At 36.9% G+C, this 20301-nt stretch overlaps 2 protein-coding genes across 3 annotated transcripts in view; both read right to left on the reverse strand.

Annotated features, from left to right (window-relative positions):
* Positions 1–1426: 1426 nt before the first annotated feature.
* Positions 1427–2236, reverse strand: LOC103971581 (uncharacterized protein At5g39865-like). Its single transcript, XM_009385637.3, has one exon. The coding sequence runs from the start codon at positions 2234–2236 to the stop codon at positions 1610–1612; it is 627 nt and encodes a 208-aa protein (XP_009383912.2). The 3' UTR covers positions 1427–1609.
* Positions 2231–20301, reverse strand: part of LOC135652654 (CSC1-like protein At3g54510) — a 31591-nt gene continuing 13520 nt past the window's right edge. The window contains exons 4-11 of one of the 2 annotated variants that reach the window (XM_065173749.1): positions 15859–16071; positions 15118–15309; positions 12232–12530; positions 8215–8494; positions 6292–6570; positions 4069–4302; positions 2615–2752; positions 2231–2369 (exon numbers count right to left, since the gene is read on the reverse strand). In XM_065173749.1, coding sequence (XP_065029821.1) covers positions 2250–2369; positions 2615–2752; positions 4069–4302; positions 6292–6570; positions 8215–8494; positions 12232–12530; positions 15118–15309; positions 15859–16071 — 1755 coding nt within the window. In that variant the 3' untranslated portion in view covers positions 2231–2249. The remainder of the gene's footprint in view (positions 2370–2614; positions 2753–4068; positions 4303–6291; positions 6571–8214; positions 8495–12231; positions 12531–15117; positions 15310–15858; positions 16072–20301) is intronic. The other variant, XM_065173750.1, reaches the window with a different exon arrangement.

Raw genomic sequence — 20301 nt, forward strand, 5'->3', positions numbered from 1 at the left:
TGCTCGTATAAAAATAGAGACCGAATCAGAGACGCCACCAACTGTATCTTCATGCATATATGTTATTATTGTTCTATGAATGATGAGATGGTGGGATAGGACAAGGCATCCAATGTAGCATGCATGCGCCTCTGACAACTGCACACTTCATAGGCTGTCTACATCGATCGCAGAACCTAATGCAGATATTGCTGCTTCCTATCAGTGGTTTCTTATTATAATTAAGTAATATATATATAATATCTTTAGGATATATTTTTGAAAAAAAAATCTAGTTTTGATAAATAATCGTAGGGCACTCCCTTAAAAAAAAATATTTGCAAAGCGTTTTTTTTCGTAAAAAAATGATTTTACCCTTAGGTTTTTCACTCGTGACATAATCCAAAGATCTCGCGGACCCACTATTAACTACCTTTATGCATCGACCCCTAAATAGTGGGGGTAACCTTCGTCACCTCTTATAAAGTCAAAGACCTTAACTAAAGAAGGCAAAGGCCTCGGACACATTCGATATCAACCATCATGTCCTCTCTTTCGTCATCTTCGCCTAAGGGTTCAAGCTCAAGATAACTAATGGTAGAGGCGTAGGAGACTAATGATCTAAATATAATCGACCTATGCAAAGGTGCAAGCGATTAGGATGAAGGTGGCCATCGACGAAAGTGCAAGCGACCATGGGTGAAGATGCAAGGGTAAAATATTTTTTTATATAAAAAAATGTGTTGTACAAAAAATTTCGAAAATGAGAATGTTCTACCAAAAATTTCTTAAAACCAAGGACATTTTCTAAAAATTAAAATAAAATTTTATATACATAAAAAAGTAAAACTATACATTCAGAGGAATCTATATGATATGCATAAGATATGTAATACCTTAATATTTTATTCGAGGATGAACTAATATTAGTAAAAAGAAATGTGAATAAAAACTAGTTAGGTGTGACAGGATTAATTTTCTTTATGCCAATGCTGACTTTTTTTTTTTGGGACGTAAAGTGGATGAAAAGAAAACATTGAAACTGTAGAGATTATAACTAAATGAATCATGTTTGATTTACATAATAAATGTAAACTATAGGAATTATAGCTAAACTGTAGGATTAAAGCTTCCCTCACGGAAATATATAACGAGTACAAGTTTTGAATTATAGGACCACTTGTTTTAAATTTTTTGATCACCATTATTACTACATCTACAAGCTTAAACCTTTAAAGGATACATCATCTACATGCGAGTTCCTAACTGCATGCATTTGTTTGTTGACCTTTCAAGAGGTAAAACTTTGTTGCGTCTTCTTTTTACTGCGAAGGCTGAATAAATTGCAACATGTACATATTGGGCTCAGTTTAATGAATTAAACACACCTCTCTTAATTGTCAAGTATCTTAGAAGACCACATCTCATAGAACATTGTCGCAGAAGAGGATATAAATCCACTACACATTCAACCATCCAATAAAACAAACACATGGCATTTCAACTACACCATCGAGCTACATCTTAATTGGCACGATTCCTCTCGAGCGACCCACTGATTCCATCCGAAAGAAGATGGAACGGAATCAGAAGAAGCCCTCCGTCGTTGCCGAATTACGAGTGGCGGAATTCATGAACAGCAATGAGGGCACCGTAACAATCCATTCTCGTTGCACGCGTCGCAACGTCGCACGCTGCCTTCCTCCTGGACGAACACCTTCCGGCTACCATGGCAGGTTGAGCACAGCACGAAACGCACACCGCCACAGCCGCCGCAGACGAAAGCAGGGTCCTGAGCCACGACCCCCTCGAGCATTCTCCCGAGCTCACCGGCGTCATGACACTGCCGGACCTCGTCGGCCCCTCCGAGCCACCTGTTCCCGATGAACACCTGGGGCAGCGAGAACGGCGGGCCCTTTCCGAGCAAGCGCTGCAGCTCGCAGCGGTACGAGACGTCCATGGAGACGTCGCGCTCGTCCACGGCGACGTGGAAGCCGCGCAGGATAGCGCGGACGGCGCAGCAGTCCGCGAAGGTGCGCCGGACGCCGCGGAGTGAGGTAGAATAGAGGATTACCTTGGGGCGCTTCGGCTCATCGGCGAAGCGCTTATAGGAGGTCTTTGAGGCGGGGTGGCGGTGGTGGTAGCTGAACGAGCGGAGGAAGGAGGAAGGCTTCTTGAAAAGGGAGGCGGCAGAGGAGGAAGACGAGGACGGCGACGAGGACGACGGCGGCGAGAAGTCGTCGGCGAGGTTGGCCATGAGGGCTGCGGCGTCAACGGACGGTGATCAGGGGTGGGTTCCTATGGAGTCGACGTGTCTGCATCCCACTGCTGTACGACCGGCGGTGGGCTCGCCGGACCCATTTCATCCGGCATCTCGACCATTCACCTCCCTCAACAAATAAATAATAATAATAAAAACATTTGACCAAATCAAAAGCAGAAATTAGAATGCCAGTTGGTGAATAGGTAAAACCGAATCAAATAGGATAAATCTAGATTTTGATCATCTTGAAGCAAACACTTGGTACCGTTCCATAAGTAAATATATGAGAGAATCCTACCAAAATGAACATGCAGTTACTGTGAACGACCAAAAGAAATGCGATAAGGAACAAAAACATCAAGAGTACGAAACCAGGGGCTTCATGTAAGCCGCATCTCCCGCAAAGCTCACAGGGCGCATCCAAGGAGGGTGGTAAGCATCGATTGCAATCTCCTGGTTGGCTTGGAGCTCACCTTCCCCTTCATCACAATCATCATTCTCCTTCGCAACCTGAGAATGCAGACCACATGTCAGGATAACCATCACCCGAAGCTGCTTTAGTGCAACCAGATAGTAGTTGCGTTGGAACACCCATATAATATGGTAAGGTACATGCACAAGTACCATAAGATTGCATTCACACAAACCAAACAGTGTAGTAAATCGGATTATATTTCTGTCATATTCTGTCAAATATTTCCAATGGAGATAAATCATTTTCCGTTTATGTTAGAAGATAAATTAAATTGTCCTGAAGACAAATCGCATATTGATCAAGCAGAAACGAATAAGGAGCCAGTTCACATGGATCATAGCAGTTTTTATCAGCAAATGAAAACTCAGGTGAGAATGCTCATTAATTGGTATAAGATGATTGCTTAAATGGAGAGAGAAAGACAGTATGCAGCAGACGGCCGAGTAGATTTGTGAAATTTAGCTTCTCAAAGAAAACAAGCCAAGTTTCCTACAGGGACTTGTGATAGGAACGAGGAATGGTCTCATAAGAACATAAGGGGAAGAAGCAAGGTTTGCAATACCGTACCGTACCGATATTTCGACCTGGGCTCGGTACCGGTACACCCAGGTGTACCGAGTACTGTAGCACTGCTACAGTGCTACAGTACACTCGAACCCGTAACCGTCGGTCCGCGTACCAAAAACCTATCGGATCGGTACGTACCGCCCATATCGGGCGGTACAGTAGACCCTGAGAAGAAGAACTATATTGAAACATGGATAATAAATTTTATGCTAGAAACAAGTTGATGCTACCAAGATCTTGAACTAATATTACTTTCATGTTCACATCAACATCTTCTAGTTCGGAAGAACAGGGTACAACAAAGTAATTACTGATTGATCGGCCAAAATTTTGGGAAAAGAAAAGAAACATCTTAACAATAAAGAAAAACCTTGGCAATTAGCCACCTTGTCTTGGAGGGGACGTTTTCATCAATTTCAAAGTGAATCGAAAAAGTAATGAAATGCACAAACATAATAAAAAACAAGGAGATGATGCACCAGAAATCATCTAACAGTATTGCCAGGAAAAATAAACAGAGCATCTGATTGCTGGACAAGCCATAGTACTTCACCTGGAGTGGTGCTAGAATATGAGCCACACCAATCTAAATATCATTGGTCTCCCAGAAAAGGGGATGAATGATGACTAACTTGACAAGTTTGCAACTTACAATAAATAAGACACCCATAGTGGATAAAGAGCACGATTGGCATCAAACTTACTGGAATATAACCACCAATGATTATTGCTCAAGTTAGTTAAACAGGAAGATGACATCACGATGACCATTAATGTAAAATACCTTGATCGGGCAATGACAAAATGTCGGCACAAATCGAATTTTGCAATACTCATTGAACAATATAGTCATGAGTAGGAGTAAAATGGTGGAAACTGAAGCTCCCGGCTTAGACTTCAAACCAAAGATACCAATCATGGTAATTTGCATGAGAATAATGGTGATGAACAGATAGTGATGAATGTGTGGCCAGTACTGTCCACATGTATCATAAGTGATATCATACACATCTTGCATCTGCAAGGGGAGTATCCAAAATTAAATATACAGATTACTGATACCAATGAATTAGACAAATGTAACCCCAACAAACCATACAAAAAGTGATGAGACCACAACCATAAATTACCACTAAATCCATGATAGTCAATAAGCAATTGATTATTATTAGTAACTCATTACAATTAGATGATGTAATACATCTCTGTCTCAGGAGTTTGTTTAATAATACTCGTTGATATGTACTTCTCCATGATACTTGTGGTAGTTATGAGGAGAATAGAACAGTAATGTCATATAGTGTCACCCAAGTAGACAACAATGGGACTATTAGCACAGAAAGATCTTTACCTTGCATGTAGTAGTGTCAACTAACTGGTATTTACTATTCATAAAATCATGTACCCTTATTAACTATTCTACCCACTGGCACAATTATAAATTCTTTGTGATGACCCAGCAATTTCCCAATTAGGCTATGGAAATCTTGCATATCGGTATAAACTACCCAGAGCATCCAGGAAGCAAGAGTCAAACCCTATAGCACCTCCTCAGCAAGTTGAGCATGCTTGGACATCTTCATGGATGTCTATTATAACTCATGCAGAAATTAGATCCACTTTGGTCGACGTTTGACAAGTTAATGAGATCATTCCTAGTTGTAGTAGTTCAGGTTAATCCATTTCTCATATTAGTCCTAATCCATTCAATCTCACCAAAAAGGAAGAGACAAGGATTTAAACCCCTTTTGTAATGCAGATAGACAGCATTCAACGGTGAGAGCCGACCAGCTGTCAACCCTTTGGTTATGGCCGAACACCCACGAATGCCAGGAGAAGTTGGCAAGGTCAATAAGCCATCACCTGAGGGAATATTTTCGAAATAGTGTGAATACTTAAATAGGTTACAGAAGTCCCCACTCCTGGCAGTCTATATATCATGGATGTAGCTCCTAAAGCAAGTCTCAACTAATCTAAAGAGAATTTTCTCTAGTTTTTCTTTATTCTCTCATCTTCTTTGTCTCCCCTTAATTTATCTCATCTCCCTCTATCTCTTTCTCCCCTTAATAGAAAGAAGGCATTCAATGTAAACGATAGAAGTGATGCTCCTATAAATTTAGTATCAAACCCCATTCAAGATCTACACTGCTTCCAAAATATTGGCGCACTCATCAATTGTTGTGTAAATTTAAGTAGATCATACGGAGATAATGATGGAAAAGTTGACATGGTTGACTATGAATTCCCCCTTAACAAATCCAACAAATTTCACACTTTGATCAAACAAATGCACAATTCAAAACTTGGTCCAAATCGATCAGAGTTGAAGAAAAAAAATTGACTTTTTCCTTCCTTCATAGAAATGTATCAAAACTGACTCATGATAATCCTAACAATTTGCAACTTTTTATTTAATGTACATCTGAAGCAGCACTTTACAGTTTAGATGTTAAACATAGTAAGGGGCTGCTTCAATTCATATGGACCACCAACAGAGCTTCAGATAGGCCATAATTTCTGATGAAGAGTCTCGAAAACAGGCCTCGAGATATATCCTCACACCAGAATGACAAATGCAGAATGTGGCTGTATCAAGAGCATGGATAACAATCTATCTGAATCTTTGATAACAAGGACTAAAAAAGATATTTGCAGTGCATTAAAACTAAATATCACTCATGTATAAGAAAGTACTAGGATGTGTGTCTTCTTAAGGACTCTCCGAAAGAGGTGCAAGAACATGACTTTTTGTAAAGTAAAACTGATTATCAATGTGAGCAAATGTGCATAAACACAAACATGATGCCAAATATTGTCATACCTTACGAAAAGTCTAAAAGAATGAAAAGACTAGCAAAGAGCTAACTCAAATACTGTATAACAATGTAGAAAGTATATGAAAACATAAAGAATTAAAGGCGATGCAACAATTGCATTCACAGTACCGATGGTTACTAGCAGGAAATATGTTGCCATCTTTTTGGAAATATTCGGAAAGACAGCATACCTGATTTACATAAACTGCATAACCAAGTAAGAAATAAATGATAAGGAAAGGAAGCAACAGCGGTGAAATGACAGCATACACCATCCCGATCAATATTGCAAGTGAAACTATTGGAATAACTCTGTAGTAAGGGAACCCAAAAAGATAAGAATCATTCTCTATGCTTTGACCAAACAAACAGGTCCTCACAACATGCCAAGTAACCAAACCAAGCTGCAGAATTTCCAACGAAAATCCTGATAATCCATCTGTCAAAATGTATGTAATAAAGAAATCCGACTGCAAGAAAAATACAATAACCACAAGATCATCTCGCTGACTGCTCCTTCAGAAACCATGAACAAAAGAATAGGCCTAAAAAAGACATGTTACACATAGTTAACACTTAACAGTGCTTTGATGGCAAATAGGTTAGGTTACTACCATTCTCACACTTGCTAACTTATCAAGTCTACGGTAGGTGAGAACAAAAGCCTTACAATCGAAAAGGTTTCAACCCTTGCTTTGCAAATAGTAACATTCTTATTCAGGCTTTGAAGGAACTGAAATATTTACTACGTTTTAGTACAATCAAATGTTGGGGAAAAAACTCTTAATTTGAAAGAAATCAAGGCAGAATTTCAAAATTTTCCAAATTGATTTCTTTTAAGGATATGAAGTTATGAACCATGATTATTCTCGATGTCTGATGAACAGCTTTCACAGCCTACATAAGAAAAGAAATATAATTTCTTATGAAGCAAAAATGTCATTCATGGATCTCGCTTGGCAAACCAAGGATTAAAAACCTGATCTAGAAACTAATGTACCATTGGTTATCAATTAAGTTAACGTTAGTAATACTACATTTTATAATGGTTATCAACCAAATTAGTATGGTACACCAAGCTACACTATACGTCAATATGGGTTTATAGTCCATACCATACAAACTGGTACAAGAGGGGAGGCTAGGTGGGATGTGGCATGGTAATTTTCATGAAGAGACCAATGACAGTGGTGACAAAAAGGGCAACGAATAGTTGGGGGGGGGAAGAAGGTGATGCCAATGTGGTTGGCATGGCGAGTCTTGATACAAGGCCCCAAGGGCTACCCAATGGCTAATTGGGTAGTCATATTAAGGAGGATAAGCTTATCACCTGGTACAAGCCTATACCAAGTCCCTGTTCAGGGCGACATGTTTTAAAGCGAGCTTAAATCACCCAGTTTACTCTGGCTCACGTACTGATAGATTATTAGACCAATAAATGTTGCATCATACCAGACGATATTAAAAAGCATGGTAATAGAACATTAATAATGCATGACATATATAATTTTAATTTTTTACTTGTCTATAATGTCAAATAAATGTATCATGTGTCCTCACTACTAACTTTACAAGGCATTTTTCATATGTTCTCCTAATACATGATTTGCTAGAGACTTTAAAACATTTTAATTCATTATTAAACTAAACAAAACAAATATTTATTTTTTGCAATTTTAATAGGGTGGAACTAGTCTGATTGGCACAGTACCATACCATCATTGACCCACATCGTGTCGAAACTAGACCTAGATTTTAATCCTTGGCATATATAATGAAATTTCTTCCATAAGGTATGTTTTTAATCATCAGTGAGATACTTATACTGGAACTATGACTTCAGAACTATAAATTCACATTTTTGAGATCTTCATTTTAATGGATCTATGGCATGCCAATTTTAATTGGTCAGCTAACAATATTTCTGCATCCATATTCACTTCATAATATTTTTTCTTAGCATATAGTTATCATACTAACTAGATTCCAAATCAATATGGAACCTTGCAAATATTTCTAGTAAATAAAAAGAAAGAGCAGCATCTCATCAACCCATGCAGCTAAATTGATATTGTTTTGAATATAGTTTAATAACTGTTAATTTTAAAAGCTACCTGAGCTGAAACAGCACTTGCAAGATGACTAGGAAAATCCTTTGGATGAGTGAATGACTCTCCAATTTGTTGCAGTAATGACCCCGATAACAAGCTTAAGAAGAAAACATTCCCAACCAAGAAATAGAAGACCATGCTACAAGCTCTCATTTCTTTTCTGCTCTGAGAAATATAACCCTCTAATGAGGCCATATAGACCATTGCATAGGGAATGACATATATGAAGCTATTAAGAATCACACTTGGAAGATAGCCAGTCAGGAAAGAGCTCAACCCTGGTCTACAATTCAATAGAATATACGTTTGTTTAATAGTTAAACGACATAAAAGTTATGCCGAAAAGAAGGAGAAAGGAAAGTCAATGAAACTAACATAGTAAATTTATTCATAAATTTCCTTCTACTAAATGAACAGATGCAGGCGCCACAAGTTGAGTGGATATTTGATCATACAAGGTTAGAAATTAAGAATTTCATTCTCCTTAATGAACATCCTTATGGACTCGATAAATTTGAAGCATCAGAAGATGTGGCAAAAGAGTGAAAAGGACAGATATAAAGAAGAAGGGAAACAAGAGAAAAGCAGAAAGGATAAAGATAGAGAAAGGAAACAAAATAACAAGCTGAAAATGAAAATAAACTGCACAATCTGTGTGAATGATTTTCATCGTCAACAGACAGATTCTTTAAGAAAACAATCATATACATGAACGACGATAGGTTATCTTTAAATTTAAACAAAACAAACAATGGCGTGGTGGCAGTTTAAAACTTCAAATAACCAATATCAAAAAATGCATAAAAGGATCGGCCACATTCGATTGGTGGGTCTCAAAAGGATCGGTCTATAAACCACGTGTCGTCATATAACGTCTGATGTGTCTGCCAAGTGTTTGCCAGGTTATCCCTTACCTATCAGTAAATAAAAAGATTTACATATACTTATAATTATAGGCATCTAAGGGACTAAAATGTAAAAATGCCATTTTGACACCGAGGACACTAATGTAAAGTTTTAATTTGACAATTGTCTAGGGACCTACTTGTAATTAATGTTCTCAATGATTAAAATGTAAAATTATACTTTCCATACACATCCTTTCCTCTTCCACCTCCTCAACCTTTCACCACTTCTCATCACTGCCTTCAAAATTTCCACTACCTCATCACCCTATAAAAAGACATGTATACCCTTAATAAAACAGCAAGATAAGAAAATAAGAGAGAGAAAATTAGGTAGTATTTATTATTCTGTTATTTTATTATTTATTATTCTATTGATTAATGTTGTTATTTAGTTATAATGTTATGATATCAATTGGTTAATTTTACGATGTCAAATTGATTAGTCAAAAATTGATAATTTAATCAGCCCAATTAACACGTAAGGTAGCCCAACTCTGTGAACCCAACCCAAGCTAGGTTCGGGTGTATATAAAAACAAAATAAAAATTAGATGCCCTTACCATAATTCAAACCTTAGACCTTTAGTTGGATTCAAATTAAATCTATATATCATAACTAACCTACCTTTTCATATGATATATGCCATTATTTGAACTTAACATTTTCTGAGATCAGATAATACTAAATAATGATTGGTAATCATGTTCTTATATGATTAACTTAAAATTATGATATAAATAAATTTTTATTAGATTCATTAAATATTGATGAATCTTTTTTAGTTGTTTCTCATTGTTATCTGAATTTTTGGATTTAAATGATGTACTAAAGCATTTTATAATATGTGCCCACAAGATTACTAATGTTTACTGAAGACATTGGTCCTTGATATTGAGTAGGCAAATCAGTACTGGTACGATGAATCCTTTCGGTGATTTAACAGGCCACTAGACATGGCGACTAACGATCTCCTACTATGGATATGAGAGACATATCTCCACTTGTGGCTAGTGAGAGATACTACCTCAATGGGAGTGTGACATGGACCCTTTCCATTGTTGTTGGAAAGTTGTCCATCCCGAGAGTTTGAGCGTCCTCAGTAAATATCAGTAATCATGTGGGCATATATCATGCAATGCTTTAGTACACCAATTCAAATACAAAAATTTAAATAACAATAAAAAACCATTAAAAAAAATTCATCAATATTTAATGAATTTAATAATAATTGATTTATATCATAATTTCAAGTTAATTATATAAGAATATGATTAACAATCATGATCTATTCTCATTCAATCTTAAATAATCTTTAATTCCAAAATATTTATCACCCGTTTTGTTGGTGACACTTTAAGAAAAACATGATCGCTTATTTTGAATTCCAAATCTCACCTTTTCCAATCAACATAAGTCTTTTGTTGACTTTGGGTTGTTAGCAATCTTTTACTTATCGACTAAACAATTTTCACACCTCTTTATTTCATTTGAGGGTTGAACAATTTTCATATCTCTTTGCTGAATCGATCGAACAATTTTCTTTCTCCCACATCATCCCAATAAATGGAAGATTGATATCTTCTCGCATATAATGCTTCAAAAGGAACCATTTAAAGTCTAGAGAATTAGTTAATTCTACCAAATGTAGATGTTCATCCCAGCTACCACTAGAATCCATAGAACAAGCTCTAAGAAGATCTTCTAGTGTCTGTATAGTTTTCTTAGACTATCCATATGTCTAGGGGGTGAAAGGTTGTCCTAAATTTATGTTCCCAATGCCTTTTGCAAGCTACCTCATCATCTCGAAGTGAATCTAGGATCCCGATCTGAAATGATACTGACCAGTACCCCATGGTATCGAATAATCCCTTTGACATATAATTTTGCTAATTGGATTAAAGAGTAATTCTTTTTTATCAGAAGGAAGTGTGCTGACTTTGTTAGGCAATCAACTATCACCCAAATAGTGTCACACTCTCGTTGGGTTCTAGATAGACCTGACACAAAGTCGATAGTCGTGTGTTCCCATTTCCATTCAGGTATAGGCAAGTCTTGTAATTTCCCAACAGGTTTTTTATTCCAACATTTACCTATTGGCACACTAAACATTTGGAGACATTCAGCAATGTCTCTCTTCATGCTTCACCTTTTCTTCCCTAAAAACCATAAATAGAAACAAAGTATTTTCTCTAACTATTTTCTTATATCTAACTCCCAATCAAGACCTAGATATACTCATATACATAATGTATATATAACAACAAATCCTAATTCACTAAGAACTTATCTTCAGGCTTGAATCTCTAATCCTAATCTTTATCTTTCAAGAAGTTTGAATCAAATTAGGTTTTATCCACGAATTTGAAACCTCTTAGAACTCCGAAAGTACTTGCTAACCCCAACAATCTTCCCTTGGTGAGTATTTTGTCCACCCTCCCGAAGAGAATATACTTTGCCTCAAACTCCTCTCAATCTTCATCAGTCATCCTTATTGAAACTCTAATCACAAGATCTTTTGGACTTGATACCACTTCATCGGGGAGAAGATTTCCAAAACCAAACAAAGATTATAGAGATCATTAATAAAAAATATACTAAAAAGCCAATATAAGATTTTGACACCCTTTGCTTATATATAAAGAAAATATCTAATTTTTCATCATGTGAGTTCAATTACAAGTACCCTTGAATTAACCTAAATCAAGCATAAATCAGCTTGTACAGCCCTCCACATAAATTCTGAATAATTTCTCATACCTTTTCTCTCACCCTCTTCAGAAAACTTAGGTGCACCCAATGTATTTTCTCACATCTTGCTCTGCCTCAACCTACACAACGTATTTATAACAACAAAAGCTAATTCACCGAGGACTCATCTTCCTACTTGAATCCCTAATTCTAATCTTAATCTTCCAAGAAGTTTGAATTGAGTTAGGATTCATCCAAATAATTTGAATACTCTTAGAACTCTAAAAATACTTACCAACCCCAACAGTTAACAATATTAACAACATTTATTCACTAGAAAAATTGGCTTTTTCTAGCTGACAGACAGAATCAACAACAAAGACGAACAAACTTTAATGAGAAACTAGAACAAAGAACCACTTACATTATCTGTACAGCTCTGGCAGGAGGGAACCACTTCTTTAAGTTTTCAAATTGAGCGATTCCTTGAACTGCTGTCACAGGCAAGGCAAAGAAAACTGTGAGTAAAAGTGCTGCAATGAAAATTCCAGTTCTGTATAGTGCCAAAAGATGACAAGGGATAGCTAAATTTTTCCATATGACATCTCTTGGCTCTGGTGCAGCTTCTGTGGTCCATAATAGTGGATGCATGTGCTGCTGTGTCTGTGCAGCAAAGGCAGCACCACATCGAGACTTAAATGAGACGAAGGCAACAGGTAATTCCTGGAAAATATAACAAGATCTCAAAAACCTAAAAGAACTCATATTTTAAGGTTGACCAGATTACTTGTAAAAAATGCATGCTGTAGATTTAAATTAAAATACAGACATCTATGTAGCAAAAAAAATAGACATTAAGTTCTCAAATTATCATAAGGTCTCTTCTAAAACTTGTCACATCACACTGCAAGACTCAATGTACTTGTGCAACAAGCTACGCCATATAAGTTGGTCAACAAAAGGCAGAAAAACAATATTTTGATGCAGCCAAAATGCAACACAATTCAGCCTTTATAGACATTTTAGTGATCCTAGCTCATTAAAGAAGGAGCAATACATTAGACATGAGATTACTTGAACTTAAAATAAGGTATTAGTGCAGCTCATTTGGGTCCTTACTTTAGATCTAAATCTGTGGTACTGGGTAAGTAATAAACAGTGAGTTCCCTTGCAAATTTAAGAGAGAATTTTCTTTTGTTTCATTTGTTGGTTCCAGGGCGACCACCGGTGGCCTAAAGTTGGTATTAAGAAACTGATGTGCTGCTCCAAGATTTTCCAAGAGTTTTAACCAGGATCTTTAATTCAGAAGTTGCCCAGTCCGCGTACTGATTAGCCATTGGACTGTTAAATACCAGTCCATACCGAGCAGTACTATGAGTATTTGAATCTACCAAGAATTATGAAGATGAAAAAGCTACATTGGCTCCTCTGGGTTACCATCTGATCCTCTTAGCGCCGCCTCTGTCTTCTCCTCCTTATCCTCCACTTTCTCCTCTGCTAATCCTCCTATACCTCCTCGTCCTAATCCACCTCCTCTTCTCCTTCTCCTCGTCCTCCCCTGCTTCCTCTCCTGTAGCTAAATGATATTAAGGAGTAAGTTTGCTTATTGTTTGTTATCAGTACTGTTAGTTTTATTTATTTTTGATAGTTGTCACAATTGTTTTTTTTTTTCTGTCCTTTCTCTCTTTCTCTCACCACTCTCTCAACCCTCCTATGCCACATCCCTTATGTCTCAATCCCCTCCTCTGCACCACCATGTCACCGCTTCCTCCTCATCTAGATCACCACCTCATCCTTCTAACGCCTTTTTGCCTTCTCCTTCATCTCTTATCCAGTGTTTTCTCCTCCTTTGCCTCCTCTTCCTCCTAATCTGCCATTGCCTCTTCTCCTTCTGCTTCTCCCCCTCCTCCTTCCCCTTCTCCTTCTCCCTCTTCTCTTCATCTCTTTCCTAATGGCATTGACCCATACCAAGAGTTGATACATTGATTTGTACTAGTCTAGCCACGAACCAGTATCAGCACTAGATGGAGATTTTAAACCTAGGTATTACCTATTTAGGAAAGGTATTTTCTTTCAATGTTTGACATACTGTTTGAAACAGTACAAAATGGGTGTAACTTATTGGTCCACAAACTGACACTTATGTATGTTGACCAACCAGGACAGTAAGAAAAGGGTCAAGTATTGGCTGAGTGATATATTGACCGATATGGGTCAGTATCGATTGAAATTTGATCAATTCCAACCCAAATCGGATCAAGTTTAACCCCAATGATCAAACTGACCATTGGGGCCTCTTTTGGGACTTTAAATCCTCGCATGCTCCTCTCTTTTGCTCACTCTTATTCTCACTCTTTCTCACACTCTCACATGTGATTAAAGTTCCTAATTGGTGATTAATGGTAATCAAGCTATTGATTAGGATAAAAGAGGGATTCAAACATAGGATCTAATGGAATTTTTATAAAGATTAAACATGATTAAGATCATTTTCTTGCGTTAGTCCTAATTAGGTCTATTGTCTTACATTTAGGCCCAAATTCAGGGTATTTAGGGTTAATCATGGCCTTATACATTTATTTATGCCTCAAATATATACTATTCTTAATTAAATATAATAAAAATATCATTAAATTAGGATAAAAACCTTAAACTTTTTTTTTTGTGAATTTCTGGCTTTTTTTTTTTCAGGAACTATCAGTATGTCAGTATCGACCGGTATATATTGATTCGCCCATGGACCTATGCCACCGGTTGACACGATACGATGGTCCTTCTCTCCTATACAATAGGTAGTGAAATCCTAAAAGTCCAAAACTGAGAATACTAACCACTTTTAGAAAAGAAACGTGGGAAAGAATATGTCTATATTAAAATCATCACTTTAAAATGTTCTATCGAAAGAATATGTTCATCACTGATGCCCATGAGCCCATCCAAGTAAATTTAATCTTGCTTGTTTATTATTTAGCTTCTTTTAACAAAAAGGTTATTAATGCAACCATGCATCTCAAACTCACAAGTGTTAGTACTAGCACAGTGTAACTACTTCCATCCAACAATATGTAATAGGCAATAATAGAAAGGAACCAATCAGTAGACAGATGATATATTGAAGTCAGCAAAAAAGATATATGGCACATGCTTCAATTTTTGTAGCCCCCAATGATCCAATATTTCCATTCATTACTAAAGCAATTGTATAACATGACATTACTTCAAAGTTCAAATTTCTACTGCACATTTCCATTCATTAATCTTTGGTTTCATTCATAAATAGAAGAATTGAATAGTAGTTAGTACTTAGTACCTTTTTGTTGATGATATTTTCATGTTGTAGCAGATGTATTCTTTGGCGTACTTCCTGAAGACTTTCCTCATGAATCTTTGGGTCTCCAATATGTGACCAAAATGTATCACAAAGACACAACCACTTCATGGGTTTCTCAACAGCTTTTCTATGCAAATCCTTAATTTTGTGTTGAAGTGAATATGCCAATTTCTGCAAAATATTAACTTCTATAAGAAAATGGTACAGAAAAATCTCAAAAACATTAAATAAGATGTACTAATCTTGACTCTAAGTCTGTGGCAATATCATAACTGCATTACTTTTTCTAACATTGTTAGAATGTAGCCTGACCCCCTCATACAGTGCAGAGCTGCGTAGAGAACTTTATGCGAGCAATAACTCAAATGTACTCATGATGTCTGACAAGCAATCTACTCTAATCAAAAGAAATTTTGAGCAAAAAATGATATGCAAGGTCAGAATTTTTTCTGGCAAAAAGAGGATTCAGAAAGGCTCATAGAAAATAAAATGTCCATGTAACAACAATCTTATCAGCAATAAGATCATAAGTAACATCTTATAGATGAAACCAGAAAGGTAGTTTAGTCATTAGAACAGATAGAATAACAAAAGAAAATACAAATAGATATGAAACAGAGACAAATGGTAGGAGCAAAATGCATCATATGTATATATAGTATGCAATGCAGAGCATAATAGGTAAGATTCAAAATTCTAGCATATTGAGTAATAGCTTACCAGTAGCTTTCTAATGCATTTCCCATCATGGACTATTTTGTATGATTGATATGTGAATGGATGATGCTTGGAGAAGAAGTGGTCTACACAGCATCCATAAGCCTTGTGTTCAATACAAAGTGGAACTCCTCTAACTAGCACAGTGAATTGGTCAGGCCGCTGCCTGTTGTTACCAATATGTTGAAGTCGAAGAACTAGTATCACCTTATATTCCTAGTTATGGAATCATGAAACAGAACATTAACACAACTACACAGTAGTCCTCTACTTAAAACAATCATAAATTAGACTAAAGTAACACCAAATAACTTATATAAGCAATTCTAGCTACCACAACAATATTGAAATCATCACCACAATCATCCCTCATTCAGAAGAATATAGTCTTGAACTACATTAAAGGCACACCAATAAGTATAAAGTGATATAACATGACATTGATTCTCTTGAATTATGCTTGAGCTCTGAGTCCTCTGACACAAGTAAAGTTAAATAGAAGGGGCTTCAATGAATTGTGAATGGGACGCTGGGGTATTGACCTTCATTATATACAAAGAGAAGTGATCAATTATGTTCAAGGATGGGCAAGGAAAAAGCAGATACAGCTTTTGTTTGGAAAGCTCAGTTTCATATGCAATTAAATTGTTATACACTGCTCACCACATCAGATCTAAGAACCTATCACTCATCAACAGAGAGACTGCAAAATAATTCATATGCAAGAAACATATAGGACACCAATGGATTTTTTTCCCCCCCATTATTAGAACAAAGTATACAAGGGAATAGCAAGTGTGACATGATTGCTATGGATGCTTGCCAATGCTTATGAACAGGTTAATATCAGATCATCCCCAGCAAAGATGGAAATATTATTTTTCATCCACAGTGAAATGAAAAGTTATCATACTTTCTAGGTAATACAAATTAAGCCAAGATCGCTCATTTCTTTTCTAGCATTTAATGCAGCCTTATTTTTCTGTCCAAGACCATATCAGTCATTAGCTGGATCAATACAGGTTTAATGTTGTACCACACAGGATGCTAACATACGGGTCGGCACAGATCGAACAGAAAGAGGGATAAAAGAGGTGGGAGGAGGAAGGGCAGAGGAAAAGGAGGAAGAGAAGGTGGCAGAACAGAAGTGGTGGAGCAGCAGCAGGATGAAGAGGAGGCATATAAGAAGAGGATGTCTTAGGCCCTTAACATAGCACAGTGGATGCCGAGGTGACATGATGAGGCAGTGGAAGGAGAGGAGGGAAGAGTGAAATCATCAAGAGGAAGATAGGGAGAGAGAGGATCAATGGAAGGAAAAAAAAGAAAAAAAAAAAGAGGACTAGTTGTCATCAAAAACTTAAAAGAAGGATGTGAATATCAGTGTTAAGACTTCCTATCCAGTACCCCTGAATGTCAAGGGTGGTTTATTAAGGGTTACTAGACAATAACCCTTGTTTCTTACTGGACTATGTCTGTGTTATGTTTTTTAGTTGAACTGGTAAATATTAATCAGTGCAGACTCATCCAACTGGTTTTTAAATCTTTTCTTCGACCTATTGTTGTCATGAGCATATGCTGTTTTAACTTCAAAGTTCAAGGTATGCTCTCTTCACGCTAATTGTTTATCTGTGTTTTCTGTTTTTGTATTGAGAAGTGTATGTCAATTGGACTAATCACCCATTACATATATGATGAAACTCATATAACAACTTATTCACCTGCTACCTAAACAACACTTATGGATTCTTTATGGATTAGTGAAAATCATGAACAAACACAAAGAACTCAAATCGATGACTAGGTTGTTTTGGCTTTGGCAATAGTTTTACGGTAAAAAGCATAAAGCCTAAAGTGTCCACACTTGAACATCATAATGAAATTAATAACATGAAAATGTTGCACACTACAACTATAAATCTCCTGGTTTCAAATGAAACCTGTTCATTCCCACATCAAATCCAAATGTTTAATTAGTCTAATGTCTATGTTTAGAGTGAAGCTTAAATCATTCCCATATCAGATCCAAACCATATATCCATGTAGTTCATGTGTTTCCCCATAGTACCATTCATGGTCCACCTTATTGGTTCGTATAGGTGTACCGATCGGCTATCAGTACAGTATTTATTGATATATCCACACATGGTATGGTGGGATGTACCGACAAACCGATATATACCACCCATACCAGTCTCCTATTAGATCGATATGTACCGCCCATACTAGTTAATATGTCACAGTACGATGTACCTGAGTACCATTTCCCTGCTAATAAAGAATGTGTGAGTTCTCCTATTATCTATGATAGGTTTTTCTTGTAACATTTGTTCCCCTCCCACGAGAGCAAGTGAAAGGTGCAGGATGTCTTGGTTGATTAAGCATGTGAAATTTTAGAATATAACTATGTCGTTAACAGTGTAACTTAGTCAATAAAATCTTTATACAATACTCAATTCAGACAATTATCCAAGTTTCTATTCCAATTGTTCAATATCTTAGTTCAGAAAATGGTTGTGAAATCTATTCTATTTATTCTCTTATTGTTCTGGATAATTGACTAAATACTAGTTAAACATTAAAAGATACTATGGATGATTGGGAATTAATAATGAGATGAATATATAAATACAAAATTGAAACGTGACCAACTAATCTTTTTTGTTTTTGACAACCACTTATTGAATTTGTACATGTAACGTGGTCATATAGTGTTTGTTTAGGATAATGTGAGCCAACAATTTCTCGATCAGAACAAATGAAGAATCAAGGTATGAACTTAGAAAAGGTAGAAAATCAAATATAGACATTTCTGATTTGTGATCTTATACCCTACGTGGAGAATATACTGCTAGTCATAAGTATCCTACAAGCGAATCACGTGAGTGATGACACGTGTGACTTGATACGCAATCTTTTTGCTTAATATTATTATTATTTGATATTTTATCATTTTATATTGTCTGTTGTATGAATATATTATGATATTCATGGATCTGTGTAATGGGAATCAGATCATGATAAGATCATGATATTGAGACCGGTTCGCCTTTAAACATGGATCCTAAATAATCTTGATCATAAGTTACTCGAAAAGGACATCGAGATAACCGGACAGACTGGTGTGTTGTATACCTGTCCATATGATGGATGCAGCTGATCTCATAGCTGCTCATGTGGGGACAATAGGGATTTAATGCAGGTGCTCATTAGAGAATGAGTTCACTGATTGATCCGCTCATGGAATGTTGGATGGTTGATGATGCCTTATTATCAAACAGCGATTCCGTCGTCCCAATGGTGTATCTGGTCCTTAGACTTGAGACACTAGGGATGTCCTGTATGAGTACTCCACTCTTTGATACCGGACTTATAGGTTTGGAGGTTCCAGATCTAGCACAGCCGGTCATTGGGAGTGGTAGCTAACCTTACAAGGGCTATTGAGTGTCGATAGAGGATCATCCGCTCTCGATGTCATGAGAGGAATATCCCATGTGTTTTTGCTCAGACAAATCCCTGGTCAGGGTCATTCGGATTGAGAGAGAAAGAGTTCTCTCGGAGAATCCAATTAAAGTGAGACTCGTGAAGAAACTGTATGGGCCTGACAGCACCATGTCCGGTATACGGTCTCTAAGATATTAGATAAATGAGGGACTAGAGGTACACAGTAACTGAGGATAAATATGTCCAAAGGATTGAATTCTCATGTACTGTCTGGGGACTGCAACATAGTGGTCTAGTACGTCTACAGTCGATGAGTCGAGTTAATTATTATGGAGATAGTAATTCATTAGAGCCGGAAGGAATTCTGACATATATGACTTACGGCCAACTCAATATTGGGCCTAGAGGGTCCCACACATATGGTAGGCGTTGCGACGAGTAGAGGTTCGGATATGAGATTTGTTGGAGCCCTTATCTTATTAGATATCTAATAAGTTCCTGAATTGTTGGATCTTATGGATGAGATCCAATAAAAGCTAATAAGAGATTATTGGATAGAGACCCACTAATCTAAGAGGCTTGGGTAGTTGGATGAAGATCCAGTACCCAATATGGTAGGATCCATTACGATTAAGTTGACAATGGGTCTCTATAAATAGGAAGGAATCAAAGACCCATAGGCTAGAGGTTCTTTTTAGTTGCCTCCTCATATTCTCCTCTCTCCCTCTCCTCATATTGCAGCCCCTATTTGGGGCGTGTGGACAGCAAGAAAAGACAGCCCCTTCTTGATTGCATAGTGCACGCGAGGAAGAGTTTTGGACAGCGATTTGATGAGCATTTTCGTAGCTTATGCCATGTGGATCACCGTTAGAGAGGAGGATATTTGACCTGCTTCATCCTCTCCCACAGATCTACAGGTTTTCAGGGATATACGATCTCTCTAGGTAATTCTCTTACGCACAATTTTTCGGTTTCGTGGGTTTTTGCGAACTAACTTTTGCATAA

The sequence above is a fragment of the Musa acuminata genome, chromosome BXJ3-11 (genome assembly GCF_036884655.1).
Source record: "Musa acuminata AAA Group cultivar baxijiao chromosome BXJ3-11, Cavendish_Baxijiao_AAA, whole genome shotgun sequence".
Lineage (NCBI taxonomy): Eukaryota > Viridiplantae > Streptophyta > Magnoliopsida > Zingiberales > Musaceae > Musa > Musa acuminata.

What these genes read in the sequence shown, in the direction of transcription:
- LOC103971581 (XM_009385637.3), bottom strand. Translation starts at nt 2,236, where the DNA reads ATGGCCAACCTCGCCGACGACTTCTCGCCGCCGTCGTCCTCGTCGCCG.